At 38.9% G+C, this 14,270-nt stretch overlaps 1 protein-coding gene across 1 annotated transcript in view; it reads left to right on the top strand.

Annotated features, from left to right (window-relative positions):
* adamts10 (ADAM metallopeptidase with thrombospondin type 1 motif, 10) overlaps positions 1-13,451 on the top strand; it is a 46,018-nt gene extending 32,567 nt beyond the window's left edge. Inside the window, exons 17-26 of the mRNA XM_077585132.1 lie at positions 113-246; positions 3,708-3,831; positions 5,841-5,921; positions 6,483-6,646; positions 6,746-6,872; positions 8,107-8,236; positions 8,328-8,532; positions 9,206-9,382; positions 10,992-11,157; positions 11,667-13,451. Of these exons, the coding sequence (XP_077441258.1) occupies positions 113-246; positions 3,708-3,831; positions 5,841-5,921; positions 6,483-6,646; positions 6,746-6,872; positions 8,107-8,236; positions 8,328-8,532; positions 9,206-9,382; positions 10,992-11,157; positions 11,667-11,776 (1,418 nt within the window). The 3' untranslated portion in view covers positions 11,777-13,451. The remainder of the gene's footprint in view (positions 1-112; positions 247-3,707; positions 3,832-5,840; positions 5,922-6,482; positions 6,647-6,745; positions 6,873-8,106; positions 8,237-8,327; positions 8,533-9,205; positions 9,383-10,991; positions 11,158-11,666) is intronic.
* The last annotated feature ends 819 nt before the right edge of the window (positions 13,452-14,270 follow it).

Below are 14,270 nucleotides of genomic sequence, written 5' to 3'. Positions count from 1 at the left end.
TTTGGAACAGAATAATTGGATCATTGTCCTTTTACTTTGCTTTGTCTCGTGGATAGTGTTGAATGAATCAGCTTTCCCCAAGTACTTAAAAGTCTATGTTGTGTGTGTGTAGGTGGGGTGAAAACATGCTCCCTGAACTGCCTGGCGGAGGGATACAACTTCTACACTGAACGTGCGCCAGCAGTGGTAGACGGCACACCATGCAGAGACGACTCTCTGGATGTGTGTGTCAATGGCGAGTGTAAGGTGAGCTACATTTGTAAGATTGACAACTACTAGATGTGAGCGGACTGCAATGCATGCATTTCGAGGATCCACTCTTAAAGTCTTTGCCCGTTGGAAGGCTGCAACAGCTGATGATCGGCATCAACAGCTGCTCCATTTCAAAATATAACCTTAGGTTTCCTTTATTAGTGGCCTATTTATGGCTTTATTAATAATGAAATGAAAGAAAAATATTTAGCCAATGTTAATAGTCTGATGACTTTCATAGATTGATGTTTTAGTTTGTTCCTTACTCTCTTTGGATGTACAGCTCTGTTTTATTAATGATCTTTGGATGACCGAGTCAAACAGTGGACAAGATACTAGGGATGTAACGATAAGGGCAATATTGCGATATTAAAAGTGCCACAATATCACCGTCGTCATGTCACGATATTAAAAGAGGCACATTTGTGCAGTTCACTTCCAGCACCCTCTCGTGGTTAGTCTATTACTGCAGTTCAATTTTAATTAAGCATGTTTTGGCCACCTACATTTAAGACCCACGCTAACGTCTATATCCATGGTCCTTGAGGGCATGTTTTCGAGGTCTTTTTCAATGATCAGGGTAATTATCAGGCTCCTGCAGAGCTTGCTGATGAGCTTAAATATGAATCAGCTGTGTTGAACGTGGGAAACCTCTAAAACATGCAGGACTCAGACTCTCGAGGATCGGACTTCTGACACCACTGGTCTATATGAAGGGGAAAGTAATACGTTTGAGTTGCTCCACAAATTGACCCGAGCACAATGTGCGTGTATTAGCAACTAAGTGCCTCAATATTAAGTGTTATTAGTGAGTGTTGGCCGTTTATGTGCATTGAGGTTAATGTTGCCTGTACTATTAGAACTATATGTATAATTATGACCATAGCTAATTAGCATTGTGTAGACCAGACATTAAAAAAAGGCTGGCCAAACCTATTTCTTTTTCACTGCTGTAATGTACTGTACAAAAAAAATTGTATTATGCTTTTTTTCAATTTTAGCTTATTTTTTTCTTAACAATATTTAAGTATGTGCTTTTTTATATGGGCTATATTGCCTACCTCCCCATAATATCGTACCGTGAGGTTCATATCTTGATATTGCATCATGACGTTTGGGTATTGCTACATTCCTATAATTACATGGGTTAATAATGAAGTTTTATTTCATTTACTGTAAATTCATACAGTAAATTCTGTAGAGTAAATGTTACTCTAAACAGAGTTTATTCGTCCCACTCTAAACAAGAGTAAAATTTAACTTGGAAGAGAGTGAAATATTCAGAGTAAATTTTACTCAAAGTATTTTCAGTGTGTACGAGGGAATTTGCTTATCTAATGAAAAAAAACCTATTAAAGATTTTTCACTCAGAAATTCTAAGTAAATTTTGCAAGGAGAGATTTTGATTAAATTTTACTAGTTAAAAAATAAATAAAAGATACACAAGGGTTGAGGAGTGAACGCACGACCTTCAGCTTGGGAGACTTCCACTTGAGCTATGCCACTCCTATTGTTTGCTTATATGATGTTTTTGGTCTTGGCGTTATGAAGATTCCAGCTGACAAGCGATATACTAAAACACAGTAGGATTTGCATGGCTCAGGGAGTAGATTGGCTCTCTCCCAACCTGAAGTTGTGGGCTAGTCAACCCTTGAGTGACTTTATTTTATTTTTATTTTACTCTCTTCAAAGTGTAAATTTGACTATGTTTAGAGTGGGACCAAATAGACTCTGTTTAGAGTGAAATTTACTCTACAGAATTAAGGCTATTGCTCATGTAAGTTGAAATCAACTCAAACTGTTTGTCCAATGGGGTCCATTTCACTGCTGTATAGATCCGGAACTGTTTTCGACTGTTACCCTTCTATGATCGAGTGAAGCAGTGGGCAGTTTTCCAGTGCTTGTAGAGCAATCTGTGGATTTCTGTGCGTACCAGCACACCTCAACTAAAAGTGTCTCCACTGCTCAGAGGAATTGAACACAGAGCACATTCTTTCATACCCACTCATTCTTCGAGTGGCTGAGATTGACTAAGGAAGACTGCAGTCCCTGCACTCACCCAACAAGAGGATTTTGTTTATGTGCATCCTTCTTGTTCTCTCCAACCTCCTCCTCCCCTCTTCTCTGTTTTCCCCTGTACTCTGTGACCTTGCAGTTCAGCTGTGAGTCAGTCCACTCTGCATGCTGGCTTTTCATTCACTTCCATTCCTATTATCACCTTCTTTCTCCTTTTCTACACCTCTTTCGTTCTCTCCTTACCCTCCTGTAGCACACCATCATTCTGCCGTGTATGGGACAAGAAAGAGGCTTTGCTTACTTTTTTTTTTTTTTTGCATTGTGTTAACACACATGGGTTTTCTAGGGACAACACAGAGGAATATTTGTCTCTTTTGTAATGACATGCTGACTGTAGTTCCAAAGTTGGAGTCTGACAAGGCAGAAATAGAAGAAGGGGCGGGTGTAGGGAGGGAAATAACCCAGGAACAGATGGTCCAGTTAAACACAACATGCCGTTACAGACTAAAGGCATGTCCTTTCCAGACCCAACTGCAAAAGACATGAAGCTGATTTGTTGCTGACTTATTTCAGTGTAAAATACACAATACAGAATATATCAAGAACTCTTTGAAAATATGTGATTACATTTTATCAAGTGCCTTTACATGTTTGTGTAACAAAACTTTTATTAGTTAAAAAGAGTTCCTTCAACAATTCTGCCTTTATAATGATAATGAGAACACTCCAGAGATCAAATATCCACTATGGCTTAAACACATGATGAGTTTGACATCCGAAACTCTTAACCTAATTATACATTAAAATGTCAAGAGTGCAGTTCATTAAACATACAGAGTGGCAAGGTCACCTGATCCATCATTTTGTAGGACTTTAATGGATCTTCACTGCATTAGTAAACACCAAATTGAATTACATTCAATGGTAAAATGAGAATTGTATATGTTCTGGCAAGAAGTGTCTGCACGTTTGCCAGTTGCAACCTACCACTTCCCTCATTGTAATGCCACTTGATAACACGCTGTTTGTAACCATAGGATAATTCAGAGTCTTTAATTCTGGATCTGGTGTTAAACCATGTTCTAATCCTTTAAAATGAATGATGAACTTAAACCTCCATTAATGATAAGCAAATGTCACTTGGACTAACAATGAAAAGAGCAGTTGTTACTATCAAGAAGTTTGAGGAAGACCACCTGTTTTGTTCATCATGAAGAATATTGGTATCGACACCCTTGACTTTAGCATAATGTATGCCTAGGATCAGAAAACACATCTGGACGTGTCATCTGAGCTCTTTGTGTTGTGGAAAAAGGTCTGGAAGACATTAGAGGTAATCCCTCGGTCTGGTCCCTGACACCTCTCCACTCACTGACTGCGCCCCCTCACCCGTGACCTCGAGTGACCCCCACGGTTCATTCTCTCGTCTCTTCTCGCAGCACGTCGGCTGCGATCGCATTCTCATCTCAGAAGTTCGTGAGGACCGCTGTCGGATCTGCGGGGGTGACGGCAGCAGCTGCGAGTCCGTGGAGGGAGTTTTTAATGACTCTCTGGCCGAAGGAGGTGAAACAATGATGACATCAGCACATATAGTTGAAGATGTACAAACACGGGAAAACAACGTTAACATGAAAAAAGTTAATTAAAGGACAGCCGAGATGAAAATGGATCACTCCAGTCCTTATCATCCATCCATATATCCTTGCAGACTTTATTGTAGTTTCACTGTGGACACATAACTGCAGGCAATTCTGTGTCTTTAAAGGGATTATTTTTGCCAGGATTTTTACATACAGACCTATTACATAAGCCTAATTTCCAGACCGTTTAATGGTGCCCTTAATTAACACAACACACGTGATTTTGTATAATGGAAGAAAACTGGGGTACCCAAAGATGCACGGGAAGAACACGCAAGCTCCTCAAACATATGCTCCACCATGCTACTACATTTTATTCATTTCATATACTCACATGTCAACGGTTCAGTTTATTATATAATTTATTGTATTATATCTATTTGAATCAGGTAACCACAGAATATCACCCGTGTCACCCTTATTTGAAACCTAAAACAGAACTAGTATTTATAAACCTGGTAAAGAAAGTAACAGACGGGATCCCTGTTTTATTGCTGACAGTTGTAATGGTTGTTGCCCATTCCAGAGTGTCAGTCATCACTGTGCATATCTACTTTTGTAAAGCGTTAAGTGGGAAATGTATCTGTGGAACACTCACAATTAATCAGAAGTCTTAATAAAACGGAATCCTGTAGATACAGAAAAGAACAGGGGGTAAAAATGAACCCTTTAGGTATACCACAAACATGAAATACCTGTCACATTCGAACCACCGCTCAACAATTTGTATTTAAACTTTCTACTTTGTGTTTAACCAAAGGTTAACGTCCGGCTTCAAAGTGCAGTGCATTTTCATATTACTCTGCTTCTTTTTTTCCCACTTTAAACCTACCACATTAAGCCAATCCATGGATATTTGACTCACCTGTAGCACCTGTAGCAATTAGTTTAATTACTGAGAAAATCCCCCGATCATGTCATAAGCAAGTTTGATTTCTCTAAACTTTTCCTGTAGTGTTAAGTCAGGGTTTCTGTGTGCGAGACAACAATGGCCACAACTGTGAATGAGCCAGACTATTATAAAATAGAAGAGAGATTCATCCATCATCGTGACGTGTTTAACTGTATAATGTGCCGTAAGTCTTAAAATATTGTCTGTAAGTCTCTTTACATCCAACAATTCCTCGCCTATGTTTGGCAGTGGCGAGTTGCTCAAGATTTACAGCTCCAAGTCCACCACATAGACTGATTCCATCCACTTCAGTTGTCATTGTGCCTGTCAGCCAAAACCCTCAGACCATGTCCTTCTAATCTTCCACACCTTCATCCAGACACTTACAACTTTGCCTTTCTCACCTCTCAAAGCTCCATAAAGAGATTTCCTGCCAAGCCTCTCCTTCACTCTTGTGGTTGAAGCACTGGAAGGAATTATTGTATGCCTCCATTTTCATTCCTTCATCCTCAAGTAAGGCTGAAGTTATTCGCAAGGCTGCAGTGGCCATCTTGCTGGCAGAGTACACACGGAGGAGACGCCAGTAAAAATGAAAGGGACAGGAAAACAGATTGAGGGAATCGAGTGAAGAGGCAGTTTATTGGCATTTAGTGTCCAAAGGGCGGCTGCCCGGGAATGTAGTCGGAATCTGAAGCTTCTGCTCGGTCCATCGGCATTCCACAGAGTTAAACACTACTCATGCATCACATCTTCTGTTGCTCAGAGAACAGTGATTGCTCCTCCTTGCTTTTGCTTTTACCAGCTTTGACAGGATGTGTGTGAGCGTGTGTGGGTGCTTGATCATTTGAATCTCTGTCTCTTGGCAGATAAGGACATACCAGTGGTTAGCACCATTTCCAGGTGTATTGTTGATATGGGACAGAAAATGTTTGAAATCTCTTTCTCAGCTTATCAGTGCTCGTAATACTGACTGGTATTGCAAGTGATGTGGTCCATTGTTGGGATTTATTTGTAAATTGCCCTGTGTGTTTATCTCTCAGGTTATGAAGAGGTCATCCGAATCCCAAAAGGCTCAGTCTTCATCCACATACAAGAGCTCAACATTTCTCTGAATAACATTGGTAAGATCCTAATGTACTTTAGTTTAAGTCGTTGGGCTTTAAGTAGTTTAAAATCATGTTTTCTAAAGTAAACACTGGATTTACTTTGTGCTAATTTGGGCAAAGGTATTGAGACACTAGCCATGACACCAGCAGGTACGGAATATTAAAAAAAAAAAATACCCCAAAAAAGAAAAACATTCCAAAAGATGTTTATTCTAGTTGATCTCAAAGGTGTTTGATGGGTCAGGGTTCTTTGCAACCAAACGCCTCCAAGTATGTCATTTCTGATCTTAATTTGTGTACTTGGACACATGTCATGATGGCAGCTGCCATGGCAGAGCTAAAATAATTAAAAGCATACACTTTTCTAAAATATGTTGGTAAAATATAGAATATTTTACTTTTATAAGGTGTATTAGTCAAGTATTGATTGATCTCGAGGCGTGCCTCCATACATTTGTCCATATAGTTTTATTATGTACAGCAATGGCTTCCCCAAAAATGGTGTGGATCCCTGGTAGAAAATGTTTGGAGACCATTGATGTACAAGATTAGATTTTCTTCTCTTCTGTGTTGCAGTGCTAAAGAGTAAAAGTGATCAGTTCTTGCTCGATGCGAAGCTGGCCACTGACACACCACACAGGTTTGATGTCGCTGGAACAACTTTCCACTACAGGCGTCCCACTGACGGGCCAGAAACACTTGAGGCTCTGGGACCAACAAATATCACCCTTGTTGTCATGGTAAAAACAACATCTGTTAACTAGATATTTGTTTGACGTACTGTACGCATATAAGATGATAAAAGTGTATGTTATTTAATATTTTAAATCTGTGTGCAGGTAATGGTCCAGGAGGAGAACCTTGGAATTCACTATCGTTTTAATCCACCTGTCAACCGGGAACCACTGATAGGTTTTGCCTGGTACCACACATCCTGGTCACACTGCTCTGCTCTTTGTGCTGGAGGTAAACTCACACCTTACTGTACAATGAAACATCTTCACATAGGGAAGTGATGCCTCTGGGACAATTGTTTTGATTGACTTTAGTTCATTTTTTATGTGTTAATATTGTTCTTGACTAATGTTTGAAGACCCAGTATTAAGCAGTCAAATGGCTTCTGAAAGTCTGCAGATACGCCAATGAAAATAGGTGTGTTATTTGCGGACATTGCAATATGAGCGCACATACTGGTGCATCTCAATAAATGAGAATATTGTGGAAAATATAATTTACTTCATTAGTTCAACTAAATAATGAAACTCTCATCGATGAAATATTTCATGGTCTTCCAGCTAACAAAACTCCACAATTCACCGCTGCAAGAAATTAGAATTATTTTTGATAGATTATTATTTTTTTTTTCTGTTTCAATTGAATCTGTATAATACTGTATATTGTATAGTATGTGTTAACTATAGGAAGTACAGTAAATTAACTTTTCTACAAATGTGTCTAGTTGATGTATAATTTATTGATATTTCACAATTTCTGTTGTTATGTTATGTAACATTTAAATAACAGAAGTCTAAGAAGTGATCCTGCGGGACACCAAATGACATACACACCAAAACAAATTAAATGCCTTGGTATAATTATTGTTGATTTTGCAGGATCACATCCATTGCCGGAAAAAGCAGAAGAAGGAAAACAAATTATGCATAATAGTTGCCAAAAGAACGCAGGGGAACTTGTAAACTTGTCACCAGGGACAACTAATTTTGGCGCTTTAATGGAATACTAAAAAGTAAAATTTCTGTCCAGAATTAATTGGATAACTTCATTATTTTTCATGTGCAATCAATACCTTTAAAAACACATTTTCCACTTGCTGTCAACTGAAGATGACATAATCTGTGCTGAGAAAATAGTTAACGACTAATCATGGCTCACCTATTTTCTGGGTTTGGTCGGGTCTGGGTTTGTTGCCTCAGCACAGGTTATGCCATATTCAGTCAACAACAAGTGGCAAAATTAGTTTTTAAAGGTATTAATTGTTCATGAAAAATAACAACATCATATTAATTATAGACAAAATATTATCTTCTTACTGTTGAAAATGGCTCAATGAGTCAAGTTTCCCTTTAATAATATAAGGTGGACAATGAATCACACCTTCCTGCGATTGTGAAAGTGATTTCAAACGGAATACATACTCGTGCTGAATGTTTCTACATGCGTGTGTTGCCTCTGCCTTTAGGTGAGCAGATCCAGCAGGTGGTGTGTCGGAAGCTATCAGATCACGGCATTGTTTACAACCACTTCTGTGATAAGAAGCACAAACCCAAAGAGAGGCGCAGAATCTGCAATACTGAGCCATGTGCCCCAACGTGAGTGTTTGGACTTTTTTCCCATGTTGCACGTGCTGCATTGTACAGTTGTGTCAGTCTGGATTTAAATAAGCATTGTTGTCTCGGCTAGCTGGTGGACAGGGGTGTGGTCGGAGTGCAGTCACAGCTGCAATGGCGGACTAAGGACACATCAGGTTTTATGCAAAAGGAGGATCTCTGCGTCGGAGGAGAAGGTCCTGGATGACTCCGCCTGCCCCCCTTCACGCCCCTCGTTCACTGAACCCTGCAACAACCACAGCTGCCCTCCTGAATGGATGGCCCTGACCTGGTCAGAGGTAGGCAGAAGGATTTGCTCCTGTAACTAGAAAATTCAGTTTGGGTCAACTCATAACTCCTTGTGGAGTGTTGATGAAAATGGAGTGCACAAAATAACTTGGCACTGATTATACTGCTTTAGTTTAAGTAATTTGCAACATGTGTTTTTTTTTTAATGGAGTAACTCTATTTAGTTTGCATCAAAAAACTTACAATAACACACAGTTTGCCTTCTTTCATTCTTGTCTCCAAATGTACTTGTTTAGAAAAATGTCCAGCTAGTTTATTATTAGCTCGTGTAAACGTACCTTCAAATGATGCTTGTTTGCTGTTCAAATACTATTGAGAATGTCTGTTAAATGTGTTCACTTTGTTTCCATCCCCTGCGTTATAATTACATCATGACAAGTAAGCAGACTACCAACTTCAATCATTAAACAAAGCTTCATAGTTGCACAATTTTGTGTAACTTTTCTCTGACGTCTTTTGCGAGAAAACTAAGGCGCACACAAGAGAAATAACCATATCCAGCTGATTTACTGAAACTGAGCAGACTTTAGACTGTATTTTTTTGGACAGCTGCTGCCCTCTTTTGAGTGGACAAAGCTTTGTGTTGCTTGTGACCGCAGTGAACCCCAAGCTCTTTTTTTCTCCTCTTCGCTCTCCCTTTATCCTCATGTGCTCCGCCTACAGTGCACACCCAGTTGTGGTCCTGGCTACAGACACCGAGTGGTTTTGTGCAAGAGTGGGGAGAGTGGAGACACGCTGCCAGACGCTAAGTGCCCCAAGTATGGCAGACCCACCTTTAGAGTGCGCTGTAACCTGAAGCGATGCCCTCCGCCGCAGTGGGTGACGGGCCCTTGGGGAGAGGTAAGCCTGTCACCATCTATGAGATGTAGTGTAGGCCAAGAAATATCAAACCCACTAAAAGACTCTCACATACACCAGAAACAAACAGTCACATTTACCAAAAAAAAAGGATCACAGTCAGCAAAAAGCTCTCATATACAGTACACCCAAAAATCAGCCCCCCACCCCCCAAAAAAAACTCTCACCCACCAAAACCTCTCACATTCACAAAAAATTTGGTCACGCCCAAAAAATAACTCATAGCCACCAAATGTTCACATAAATCAAAAGAAACTCTCACTTGCACTAAAAACCTCACATACACTAAAAAAGATCACTCACGCTTACCAAAAAAAGTCTCAGTCACCAAAAACCTCTCAAACATGTAAAAAATAATCACTCACATTCACCAAAAACCTCTCACACCCACCAAAAAAAATCTTATGTAGATAAAAAATAAATAAATAAAACTAAGTCACGCTCACCAAAAAAAACCTCTCAAACTGACCAAAAACATCTCACACCAAAAAATTAATAAAATTCATATATACGTATACCAAAACAAACTTTCACTTAAATGAAAAAACTGTCACATACACCAAAAAAATCAGTCAGTCTCGCCATAAAAAAAAAAATGCCCCCCCACCCCCAAAAAAACCAGCAACTCTTCACACCTACCAAAAACCTCTCACATGGACCAAATAACAAACAAACTAACAAAAACAGTCACACTCCCCAAAAGAAACCTTTCATACCCACCAAAAATCTCTGACACTCAAAAAAAACTGTCACACCAAAAAATTAATAAAATTTATATATACACATACCAAAAGAATCATCACACAAAAAACTATCACATACACCAAAATATCAGTCACTCTCACCTAAAAAAATAAATAAAACTTTTTTTTTTTTACCTACATACACCAAAAAAAAAACTCTACATCGACAAAAAATCTCCCATGGACCAAAAACAAAACAAAAAACAGTTATACCCACCAAAAAAAACTCACCTAAAGAAGTCTCACATTCACAAAAAAACTCTCGCCCTCATTACAAAAATAAAAAATGCTCTGCACCAAAAAAACAAAACAAGAACTGTCACTCTAAAAAAATAAACAAAAAAAACCTCAAACTTAATCCTCCAAAAAATCTAAGGTTTTCAGATTCACCAAAAGCTCTTTACTAAAAACAAAAATCCTTCAAATGCTGATTGACTTCTTCATCCTGTAAGTCCCTCCATCGATCTGTTGCAACTGTAACACTGACAACACACAGAAAGCATATTATTTTTTCAGAGTATGTGAGAGGTTTCTTGGTAAGTATTTGAGATTTTAATGTGAGGGTTTTGTTGTGAATGAGAGTTTTTGTGAGAGTTTTGGGTGATTGTGAGCTTTGTTGGTTTGTTTGAGAAGTTTTTGGGTGACATACAGATTGATTAATATATTGATTTTGTGTGAGTGAAAGCTTTTGGTATGAGTTTTTTTTTTGGTATAAGTGAGATATAAATGTTATTTTTGGCCTTTACATCACCTCAACATCTGCAACTTACCTATTCAGTACTTCATATTTCAGGAAGCTGTGTTACTGTGAGCAGTAGTTGGCACGCGTGTATGTTTCTGTCTCGCAGTGTTCTGCCAAGTGTGGACTGGGTCAGGAGATGCGATCCGTGCAGTGTCTGACCCACACCGGCATGCCATCCAACGAATGTCTGGAGCATCTGAGACCAGCCTCCATGCAACAGTGCAAGAGCAAATGTGACCTCATTATGCCCATCAGTACAGACAATCCTGAAGGTGACTGGCCAAAGTGTAGTAAGCTAAGCCTTTTAAAGCATAAAACACATTCAAAGTCACAGTTATTTCAGTGTAGAGTGTGAAGATGCAAACACCAAATGGACAAAAATAATACCAGAAGATGATTCAACTGTAAATTCAAAAAACAAATGCTTAAAAGGGTGAGTACGCTAGCATTAGTGAGTTAGCAAAGCATGTTACCCTTCCAGTTGCTAAATGCTAATGTAATCTACAGTTAAATGAATGAATGAATGGTGCTTTCTTTAGCATGTAAGATATGGAATCAGATTTGGGCCAAAAAGAATCGCTGATTCCATTCACTAGCATCTCTCCGATAATCTATTTGTAATTTATTTTCCCTGTGGGGTTTAAACTATAACCCTGGTCTTTGATTCTAAACCTCGAGTCTTCACAATTGAGCAACCCAATAGTTAGTCAATATTCAGGATTGCAAGTGATAAATAAGTTGTGTTATTATTCTAAAACTATTTCATGTGTCTCCCCTGCAGAGTGCAAAGACGTGAACACTGTAGCCTACTGCCCCCTAGTGCTCAGGTTCAAGTTCTGCAGTCGGCCTTATTTTAGACAGATGTGCTGCAAGACATGCCAGGGACACTGATCTGGACCGGTGAACATCACAACACACACACTCACAAAATGAGCCTTGTGGCAGCAGCCTGAAGGAGGTCTTAGTTGGGATGCTGCCAAACACCAAGTGGTGCCTTATCAGTTCAGAGCAGCCCGAGTCCACGGGAGAGCACATCCCTCCCAAAGCAGCCTGAGTTGAGTTGTACATTCCACTGGCGGGACGGCTGCTGAAATCTGTCCTCTGTTGTAATATTTTTGGTGCTACTTCAGGACAGGTTTCGGTGTTCAGAGGGCCACTTTGTTTGCTTCAATGTAAAGAGGTCATATTTTTGTTCAGCTATGTGTTTCAAAAACAAATATCCACTTTGTGAAGAAAAGGAACCTCCATGAAAAGGAATACCGTATATTATAGAAGTTTTTGTCTAAGTTACCTGATAGTTGTTACTTGACCAGTGTTTTTTTTCCCCTCCTTGCTAATAGTCTGTTGTGTATAGCCTAGCTAAGTGTTCATCAAGTCATTTAAGCAGAATTTGATTTGCACAAATTGTCAGCAGTCACAGGGCATGTACAGTATTAAGTACAATTGTGTTTTTTTTTACATCACCTGACAACCTGCAGCATTCATCTTGCCCTCGACATCTTTTTGTATTCGTTCATTCTATCAGTTCTCTAAAATCGCTTCATGCTGCACAGGACCGAAAGCCACATTTGTAGCATTAGCAGCTAACATTTTATGGGATGCAATTTTGTGTTGCGTTTGGCAGCTTTCAATGAAATCTCCAAAAGAAAGTCAAGAAGCCCAATCATGTGCTGAGAGACACTCACTATTTTTGCCACATGAATTTCCTTGCTCGACACTTTAAGTAACTTTAAATATAAGCGGAAATTCAGTGTCGGAGTAAGTGCGCCACTGTGACTCATTGTCTAATTATACACTGTCTCCTCTGCGGGTTAGCCACATGATTAATGATCATCATTCAAACTGGTGACATGATTTCTTCCGTACATGATGGAAATGTACTTAAAATGTACACTATACAGACAAAAAGTCTTGAGATACACAAGGACCAGAACTCTTAGTTGTATATTAAATATGTATCTTTTGAAATTCTTTCCAGAGTGTCCCAATACTTTTGTCCATATAGTGCCATTTTGCAACTTGGTCACACGCGCACACACACACACACACACACACACACACACGCACACACACACACACACACACACACACACACACACACACACACACACACACACACACTTCTTTAGTGTTTGTGTTATTCTGGGTGTATTTACTTTTTATTTTATTTTTTGTAGAAATGCTGGTAAGAGATTGCAGCTCTGCATTCATGTTCCTTTTCTTTATTGTGGTGCTTTCTTTCGGAAGGGTGCTATTATTTGTGTCCAAGTAATCATTTTCTCCAGTTTAATCATATATTCACAAATCATTCCCCATCCTAGCAGAAGATACATGAAGGGCAAGTTTGACATGAACAAATGTCTCTGATTTGTTGCTTCGCAGACTCCCCAATCTGCCTTGTGTATTGTTTTAAAAAGAAAATATTAAAGTGATCAAACATGGTACATTGTTGAATGAAAATGAGCTATTTGTGCTACAATTTGGTACATTATTAAATGTAATTATTTATCAATTATGTGTCTTCACTTTAACAGATGTGGATAAGTAGAATATTATGTTCACACACATCAAAAATATTTATGTCACCTGAATTATGCATATGCATGTAAAAATAAAAATCAATGAAGTATGTGCCCTTAAAAAGATCCATAAAAACATTTTGATATGGGGCCTCCATTGCGCCACTACCTACCCAATAAGTGTTCCATTTGTACGTAGGTTTTTCATCTTAACATCAGTGGTGGAGCTATGTGGTGGCTAGGGGGGGCCATGGGCACCCCACATATATAAGGAAAATTAGGATACCTGTGACTTTTCCTGCCATTTTCACATTGATGCAGTATCCTTAGATGCCTTGATACTCTGCCACAATTGATTTGTCACATATTTATATTGTATATATGTATATTGTATTCATAGACAAACATGCAATTGTTCTGAATGCAAACTCAAACATAATCTGCCCTTAGAGAAGAACATTTCATGTCAATCAAAATCATTATTTTCACACCATCGCAAACAAATAACATGGCTCAGAAGTCATTGTTTTTCAAACCATCCACAGTCGTGGGTTAATGAAATAAAATGCGCACATCCACCAATCTTGCCCAACACATTCATGATACAAAATGGAACAATCCAAAGTTTAAAAAAAAACTAAAACGGCATTTAGAATTTTGAAGAATTTTGTGTCTTTGTGATTTATAGATATAATTAAAATCAATGGGCCATTAATTCATTCACTCATAGCCATTTTCACTGAAGCAACCCACTTCTCTCCCGGCTGTTTTGCTGGATTTTGACTGATTTTGCTAGGCCGACAGAATATTGTGTTCGGTTGCTATAAAAACATGGAACCTACCAAAAGAACGAGTCCCTTCTTTCA

Source organism: Vanacampus margaritifer, chromosome 13 (assembly GCF_051991255.1).
Source record: "Vanacampus margaritifer isolate UIUO_Vmar chromosome 13, RoL_Vmar_1.0, whole genome shotgun sequence".
In the NCBI taxonomy this organism is placed as follows: Eukaryota; Metazoa; Chordata; class Actinopteri; order Syngnathiformes; family Syngnathidae; genus Vanacampus; species Vanacampus margaritifer.
This window is presented reverse-complemented; position numbering and strand designations above follow the sequence as displayed.